The sequence below is a fragment of the Arachis ipaensis genome, chromosome B5, assembly GCF_059453495.1.
Source record: "Arachis ipaensis isolate K30076 ecotype BB chromosome B5, ASM5945349v1, whole genome shotgun sequence".
In the NCBI taxonomy this organism is placed as follows: Eukaryota; Viridiplantae; Streptophyta; class Magnoliopsida; order Fabales; family Fabaceae; genus Arachis; species Arachis ipaensis.
In genome coordinates, this window is record NC_142440.1 from 9,053,408 (window position 1) to 9,062,738 (window position 9,331).

Below are 9,331 nucleotides of genomic sequence, written 5' to 3' on the forward strand. Positions count from 1 at the left end.
TCATATTATATATACATAAAAATAACTACCTATATATATATTGAAATAAAAAAATAAATTAAATAATACATATATTTATATACAAATATATAATAATTAATAAATATTTTAATAATTAATTTTTATATATAAATAATATTTTATTATAAAAATTATTATTATATTATATATATTTTGTTACCACTATCTCGCCAAATTTGCACCAAGTCCAAATTCTTAACATCACACCGTTGCTCATACCTAGCTAGACAACTGACCACCCTTCCAACGAGCAGCCGAACACGTTGTTAAGGATACTAAAGAGAAAATTTGTATTGAAAAATAATAATTTTTAATTTTCAACAGCAATATCAAATATACTCTATTTTTTCCATAAAAAAAATGTTATTTTATATACGCATCTTTTGTTTTTCTTTGTCAACAAAAAAGGAAAAGAAAAAAAGAAATTTAACCTCGGGGTTTGTTTTTTAATTTACAGTCTACTATGGTGTCTGCAAAATTGAGAGTTGTGTCTGGGGTTTGGGTGTGTTCATGATTTTTTAATTGCCTTTCAGAGCTCCCACTTTCATTTTCTCTTCTTCTTCCCTCTTCTTTCTTTCTTTCTTTCTTGCTTTCTTTCTAAGCGCACTGTTCCTATTCACTTCTATGTCTTCTATTCTCTCTCCTCCTCCTTCATCATCATCAACTCCCAAACCCTAATAATCATCTCATTCATTTCACTCATCTTCTTCCAACACTCTCCATGTTCCCCCACAGGTACTATCTCTATCTCTTCTCCTACTTTCTCACTCATTGCTTTCTATTTTCAATAAATTTCCAAACTTTCCCCGTTTTGGAACCTCATGATTCTGTTTATCTCTTCTCGTTTATTTGTCTACTTATTGCCTTATTCTATTTTTGGTGCCACCTATTCACTGATGATTTTTCTTACTTTAATAGTTGAGTTGGTGCTTTCTGGTACCTAGAGTGCTCTGTTTTAAGCAATTGATACCCCTCTTTCGGCGCTTTTTATTTTTCACCAACTGATGCTGGTCTTATGTTTAAATATAGATGATTGGTTGGTTCCAGTATGGTAAATTTTGTATCCTCTTAACTCAACGGTCCTGATAGGGTTGCTTATATTTTCTACTTGTAGCATGCAAGCCTGAATTCTAATTTATTGCTTCATGCCTTTTCTGTACTTCTTTATTCCCTATGTTTATATTTGTGTTTGATATATTTATTTATTAGTTTTTGGCATTATATGCTGCTTGCTACTAATCTAACGCTTGGTACACGAAGCTCATGCAGAGAATAGAATAGTTGTTCCTTTATAAGTGCTATGCTACTGTGAGCTGTAATTGCATTTGGTTGTAATTTTCATTTATTTGGGAAGATGATTGTAACTGTTATTGTCTGCTAACTGAAACAGAACCAAAGGAAATTATCAGAAGAAAAAAAAATTTTTGTCTGCTTTTACATATCTTTCATTTTCTTTTTTTGGGTTGGTGGAGGCATTTTGTGTTTTAAATGTTTTGCATATTAGCTTATGTTAGAAGTGGCAAAAAGAAGAAGAAAAGACTTACATTTGTTTGTGTTTCCATTAGGGGATTGTTGCAGCTGGTCACAACGCTCACTTGTTATGTGGTTCTGGCATGTACCTTCTTTTACCCTGACACACATGGACACTCTAGCAATGGGATGCAAAATCCACCAGCTTCCGATGCTTATGCTTCTTTAACAAAAAGTTGCAAAGTGGATACTTCAGACACCATTTGTAGTGACTCTAGTTTAGATAACAGTTTTCGAAATGTGTGTCCAAACTCCCGCTCATTCTGCTCTCCTTCAATGTTATTGGGGTCCTCTCATAAAGAGGGAAGTATAAAAGAGACTTCTTTAGGAGGCTCTGGTAGTGCGTATGATAGTCCATTTTGTATAGAGGTGGCTCATGATAGCAGGCAGGCAAGTAACAGTAGCTGGTCATCTGACTATGGTGTGTTTAGGTTATTTAATGGAAAGTTTATTTCTTGTTCTATGAACTCCAGAGAGGGAGTTAATGAAATACCATCTCTTAAAGCCCAGGATGGTCATAGAACTGGCAGAAGCGATGTTTCTTCTTGTGGAGGCTCTTTATGTAGGCAGAAGACAACACATTTTTTGTCAAAGTACTCTGAAATGTCCAAATCAAGTTCCTTTGAGGGTTCTGTCTCACCTAATGTAAGGATTGGACCCACTGTGCTAGACTGGGGTCAAAATTATATATATTCTTCATCAGAAGCTTTCCTAACTGTGGCTAATACATGCAATGATAGCATACTACACATCTATGAGCCATTCAGCACTGACCTACAGTTCTACCCTTGCAACTTCAGTGAGGTTTCACTAAGACCCGGTGAATCAGCATTGATTTGTTTTGTTTTCTTCCCTAGATGTCTAGGCTTGTCATTAGCTCACCTGATTCTGCAGACAAGTTCTGGTGGATTCATAGTAGAAGCTAAAGGATATGCTACTGAATCTCCCTTTGGCATTCAGCCCTTATCTGATCTGGAAACTTCTCCTGGTGGAGGGTTCAGCAAGAATTTGTCATTGTTCAATCCCTTTGATGAAACCCTTTATGTGGAGGAGATAACTGCTTGGATATCAGTTTCTTTGGGGCATAGTTCTGTTGAAACTGAAGCAATGTGTAATGTACATGATTTTGAGGCTTTTGATACTCTTTTGTTCCCAACTATTAAGGATCGACTGGGTGTGAAGAATAGCCAAATCGGTTCACCAATGGTCGCAATCAGGCCCCATAGGAATTGGGAAATTGGTCCGCATAGCTCTGCAACGCTAATGGAAATGGATGTTACCAGTGGGTTTGAGGGGAAAATTTTTGGTGCATTTTGTTTGCATTTACTGAGATCATCACAAGTCAAGTCTGATACTATTATAGTTCCTATTGAAGCTGAAGTGGACAGTAATGCTGCCTCTGACACTGTAGGTATATTTGTTTCAGCTACACTTGAGGTTCTAGCTACTTGTGATAGTGGTGATAATGTCATCACTATATCTCTAAAAAATTATGCCCCATATGCTTTAAGGTTTATCAAAGTTCTAGAAGTTGTTGACGAGAAACTTTTCCATGTCAATTACATGGAAGGCTTACTGCTCTTCCCTGGGACTGTTACTCAAGTTGGTATTATTTACTGTAGTCAGGTGAGCTTAGATTTAAATGTCTTGCCTCCTAAATTCTCCAACTTGCAAGAGAACTGCAAATTGCTTATTCTTACAAATGACTCAACCAGTCCCCTGATTGAGGTTCCATGCGAGGACATACTATATCTTTGTTTTGAACATCAAAGGCTGTCATATGTTGGAGTAGAGGACAACTCTAAACTTATCAAATCTGATAATGCGAAGGCATATTATGTGGGCAGAAGCGTGCAATTGCCACAAGATGGGGTAAGTAGCCACAGCCATCACTGCCCATATGTTATTTGACAACAAAGGTTGATGCTTTTCTTGGAAAAATAAAAAAAAGCTTCAAATTTAGACTGCTGATTCTGATGGATTCTTTTTAATTTTTAATACGTAATGTGCTGTATCAACTGATCATGATATATGCAAGTTCCTTGGAAGTATTTCTTATGCATGGGATATATATGGTATATATACTTCTTCCTCTGTGATATTGTTATTAAACCTTAAAATTTAAAATACTGAACATGATAATGACAGTCAGCTCCAGCTTAGCAGTTAGTACAGAGGCCTGTTTTGATGCAGCTCTGCATTGTGCTTTTACCATTTTTTGAATTATAGTTCTAGTCTACTTGTCCCATATCCCTCCCCTCTCCTCTGTTCTCTCTCCTCTCTTTTGTCTTGTTATTTTAGTTTCCTTGCTACTTCTGCTGCCTTGTACCAGAAGGAGAAAAGAACAAATCACTTTGAAAGCATTATATTACATCTGTTAGAGGAATCATGTTTAAACGAGTTAAAAACAAATGGAAACTTTCATCATAATCATTGCTTCATTTGTTTGTTGTCTTTCCACAAATTATTGCAAATTTAAGTATGATCATCATATGCACTTTGGAGGAATTTATTTTATATGCAATTGGAACTGAAGTTGCTTGTTCTCCCTAATATTTATTCATATTTCCTCAAATAATGAAAACCTAATTTTGCTGCTACTTTTATGTGAAGGTTGTGGAAACAGCAGCTGTTGATGAACTTGTTCTTGGAAACTGGAAGTCTCAAGGAACCACTGGTAGCATGTCTGTGCTTGAAGAACATGAGGTGCTATTTCCGATGATTCAGGTTGGAAGTTATGTCTCTAGGTGGATAAATGTTAAGAATCCTAGCAAACATCCAGTTTTGATGCAGCTTGTCTTGAACTCTGGGGAAAGCATTGATGAGTGCAGGGTTCTGGATGATTTATTTCACCCCTCTTCATCTGGTAATTTGGCTTTAGGTAAAGGTGCTGCTACACCAACAAAGCATGGATTCTCAGTACCAGGGAGTGCATTGACAGAGGCTTATGTGCAGCCATATGACCATGCATCTTTGGGGCCAATAATTTTTTATCCATCCAATCGCTGTGTTTGGAGTGGTTCTGCATTGATAAGAAACAATCTTTCAGGTGTTGAGTGGATATCTTTAAGGGGATTTGGAGGTCTGCATTCTCTAGCCTTGCTAGAGAGATCTGACCATGTCCAAAGCATAGACTTCAATCTTAAAATGCTCAAGCCACTCAATTTATCACTTCCTTATAACTTACTTAACATGAAAGAGATGGCTTCTGTCTGTTCAAAGCCTTTAGTGAAAGAGTTATATGCAAAGAACACAGGAGACTTGCCATTGGAGGTGATAAGAATCAGGGTTTCTGGCAGAGAATGTGGGTTGGATGGTTTTAATATTCCTTCTTGTAAGGGGTTTGCTCTTGAACCTGGGGAGTCAACTAAACTTTTGATATCATACCAAACTGATTTTTCTGCAGATATGGTGCATCGAGATCTTGAACTTGCCTTGGCTACTGGTATTTTTCTGATACCCGTTAAGGCAACTATCTCTCATGATATGCTTAGTAACTGCAAGAAATCCATGTTTTGGATGCGAGTGAAAAAATACCTTGGAATTCTTCTTGTTGCGTCCTTACTTTTACTGATATTTTGTTTCGTATTTCCCCAAACCGCAATATTGGACTCCTTGGATGACTTCTGCAAGGGTGATGATAACTTAGTCCAGACAACCATAAAAAGTGCTATGGGAACATCTTTGCTTCATCATAACCAGAGAAAGAGTAAGCTATCCATGTCTGGGAAGATGAACCATCTCGTGGAAGCTTCATGTGGTGGATATTCTTATGATCAAGGCAATCCGTCTGAGCTGGGAAAGTCGCAAAACTTGATGCAGACGTCTGAAAACAATAAGAAGACTAGTCATTTGTTGGAAACTCAAGATGAAGGTAAATGGTCATCCACAACAGTCCAGGGCTCTGATACAAACAAGGCACCTCAATTGGCATATCTCATGGTTAACACTGGTAAAGAAAAGGGTCGAAGAAAGAAGAGGAAGTCTCATGGTGCCAAATTACAAGCACTATCTGAAGTTTCAAGTAGTCAGAGTGGGAACTCTACACCCTCATCTCCCTTATCCCCAGTCCCCTCTGCTGCACCTAAATGTAACTGGCTTTTGTCTTCTAACTTGGTGCAACCCGTTGAGGCTCTTAGTAGTTCAATGACACAGGTGGCTGCCCATTCTGAAAACAATCAAGCTTCTTCCCCATCTTCTAAGCCTGAGGTTCCCCTCAAACACTGCAGCAGTAGTAGGTCTTCTCCTCATGCGCCACCTTCAGCTTCAAGTTGTGCTGCTAGCATGCATGTTCAGACAACTTGTGATGCCACTGCTGTTGTTGGTGGGTCGCCTCCCTCCTCCTTGGTGTCAAATTCTGCTGTTACATTGCAGTCTCGGGCTCCTGGATCCAAACGTCACAACCAAAAAGCTGTTCAAGCGCAAGAGGAAGAAGGGCTTGCAGATGAGTATAGATATGATATTTGGGGTGATCATTTTTCTGGATTTCACTTGTTAGGTCCAAAAAATGTTACTTCCATGAAGTCCAGTCCTGCAGAAAATAATTTTGACAGCTTCTTTGTAAGGGGCCCTCAAACCCTCATGACAAATTCTCAAGAAGGCTAGTAAGTTGAAAACCTTTATTTCACACTTTCTTGCCTAGTCTATGTTGAAAAAATCAATAGAAATAAAGGATTTGATATATCTCTCATGGCCTCCCACATGCACATCCATTGTCATCTCAGTGTAAAAGGCACTCAATTTTGTGAATATGTTAACGAAATCAGTATCTGCAATCCTATAATTCCAGAGAATAAAACTTGGAAATGGACCATATGGAGAATCTACTTGAACATGTCAAGTATAGATTTTTACCGGCATACCCTGTCAATGAATGGTGAAAATCCAAGTAGATTTTCTGATTGAGATTTGGCAGGATTGACTCTCAAAAAACATGAAAGCTGAAACCTCCCAACAGATTCTGCATGTTTGGACTGAAGTTGCTGTTCAGATCCATGTTAAAAATATTATTGTCCTTTACTTAATCTCCCTGGTGATATGTTATCCACCATAGCATATTTGGCATGCAAGCTATAGTGGAAGCCAATGCTAAACAAGCATGTATAAGCCAATATCCAAATAATTACACTTAAAATCTAAAAAGAGAAAAAAGCAAAGAAAAATGAAACTTCTATGAGCAATAACCAATCGCATCAACTATTAACTATTGAGTACTTTGACTATTAATACACACCTTAACTAAATTAAAAAAAAAAAAAAAATTGGTATGAGGATGCAAAGTTGTACAAATTGCTGATGTACCAAACAATATGAGGTAGTAGTAGAGTTACCACAAGATCTATGGTCTATTCAATTGGTCACTTCAGTAACCAGTAATTGAATCACTCGGAAAGAAGTGGTCCATAATATTATCTTATCATTCTACCACGTACAGATTACGACTCTTGCTCTTGCTGTCACTATGTACTACAAACGATCCTTTAAAGTGATATGTCCTAACAGATTCCTTGGCTTTACCATCATATGCCACAAAGAAAAAAAAACATTTTTTTTTTGTTTTTATTGTTGACAAATTATTACACACAAAGACATTATATCAAAATAGTTCCTAAAAGATCACCCATAATTTAATTTTTGAAATATTAGACGTTTCAAAAATTGGTCCAATTTGACCATTAACCTATAATATCATGTCATTTTTTCCTCTCACAAAAGCTTATATAAAATTTATTGGTTAACAAGACTTTTATAATTTATACTTTACAGCTTGATGTTCATTGAATCTTCTGGACTAATTTCAATATCAACATAAGTGGAAAGTAGACTTGAGTGAAAAGAAAAAGTAATTGGGCTGGGCCAGTACCACAAAAAAGGCGGAATCGTTCGTGTGACATGAAGAATGATTTTGGGCTTTTCAGATTCCATTATTGTTTTTTCAGATGTGAAAACTACGTGGCTCAAAAAGATCAATGACGTCACTCAAAACTCAAAATTCACAAGTGGGTTGGCCAAGATCTTAGCCCATCACCCAATCAAAGCAAAAGACATGAAACCAACAATTTCGGTAACACATCTATGCAAAGAAAGCGATCACTTTTTTTTTTTTTTTTTTTTTTTTTTTTTTTTTTTTTTTACCAAAAATACGAGACTCGAACCCGCAACCTCTTAATTGAGTATGAGGAGATTATGCCATTTGAGCTATTACTCATTGGCAAGAAAGCGATCACTTGATTCTACAAGTTCTTAAACAAATATACGAAAATGTCTTTATATAAGGGTAATAAATATAATATGAATATTTGTTATATTAAGGAGAATTTTTTAAAAGAAAAATAAAATTAAGTGAGGAGTAAAGGTTTTATTGGAATGAATATATGTATTGCACATGATAAATTTTTATTGGTAAATTTTTTATTAAAAAATAATTTTTACTCTTTACCAAAATTTCACTTTTTGCTTTAACATTAAGTTGTCAAATATATTAAATGGTGGGTACTTCTATAAAGATATCTTTATATGAAAATAATATTATAAACTATATAATTCAGTCAAACATGTTAAATTATCTAACGATTCACAATATCATCTTTACATAAAGATATTTTCATTAAAGTAAATACCATATCAAATTATCTAACTTTTTCATTATTATCTTTTTACATAAAGACATTTTAAAGAGTAAAATGAAACTTAAATAATTTTGTTTCTTATTTTGATTTCTATAAATTTTTTATTTTGGTCAAATAAAATTTAAAGTATTTTTATTTTTGTCATCTCATTAGTTTATTCCGTTAAGTATTAATTAACATGTCACATTAGTATTTAATTTTTAGTAATGCTATAAAAATAATAATATAAAATTATCTTATTTAACTTAACATTTATAATTTCATGTATATAACTTCTAAAATCACATATTTATTACATTTAATATTATGTATTTATTTCAAAAATAATTAATAAATAAAAAATAAAACAATTTTAGACTAATTTTTATTATTTTTCAAACATTTCTATTATTTTTTCATATCACACTTAATTAATGGAGCAAAGCTAAAATAAAGACCTTGTAAATTTAACTCAACCAAAACCAAAATAAAAATTTATAAGAATTAAAATAAAAAAAGATTTTATGAAGAGACAAGAAACTTACTTTACTCTTTGTTTTGAATTACATTTAGTTAGGTAGGTAACTAAATCAAACCATATATATATATATATATATATATATATATATATATATATATATATATATATATATATATATTTGTGAATTGTAACAGATATTTTGATAAATAGGGTGAAAGAAATGAGTGGATGAAAGAGGTGTAAGTCATGTGCAAATAGCTGTGTCATTTCACTTTTGATGGATGGCAACAAAATAAAGATGTCGTGGTTCTACTTTTATGCTTATGGCTTCACTACTCACTTCCATGGATTACGATTACTACTACTACAAAATTCTATGGTGCTGGCGTGCCCCACTTTATTTTGTACCCTCCTTCTGCATTCGACAATCTTTCCCTTCTTACACATTACGTACCAATTCAAAAGCTGCATTTCTTGCATATTCTTTCTAGAAACCAGAAACATATAGAACAAGATGAAATTACATTTATTTTTACCCATACAATAAATATATAAAACATTAATTTATCATTATCATGACTAACATTTTTTAATTTATAAAAAAAGATTTTAATCTTGGCAATATTTTTACTTATTTTGTTAAAGTTGTATAATCATTGTAACTATACTGTATGTAATAAAAAGAATTACT

The 9,331-nt window shown here is 34.2% G+C and overlaps 1 protein-coding gene across 1 annotated transcript; it reads left to right on the forward strand.

Moving 5' to 3' along the window:
• Positions 1-474: 474 nt before the first annotated feature.
• Positions 475-6,234, forward strand: LOC107642789 (uncharacterized). Its single transcript, XM_016346263.3, has 3 exons — positions 475-756; positions 1,587-3,423; positions 4,165-6,234. The coding sequence occupies exons 1-3, from the start codon at positions 743-745 to the stop codon at positions 6,154-6,156; spliced, it is 3,843 nt and encodes a 1,280-aa protein (XP_016201749.1). The 5' UTR covers positions 475-742; the 3' UTR covers positions 6,157-6,234.
• Positions 6,235-9,331: the final 3,097 nt, after the last annotated feature.

Coding starts and splice junctions, on each gene's coding strand:
- LOC107642789 (XM_016346263.3), top strand. Junction 3,424..4,164: donor TGCAATTGCCACAAGATGGG/GTAAGTAGCCAC, acceptor TTTTATGTGAAG/GTTGTGGAAACAGCAGCTGT.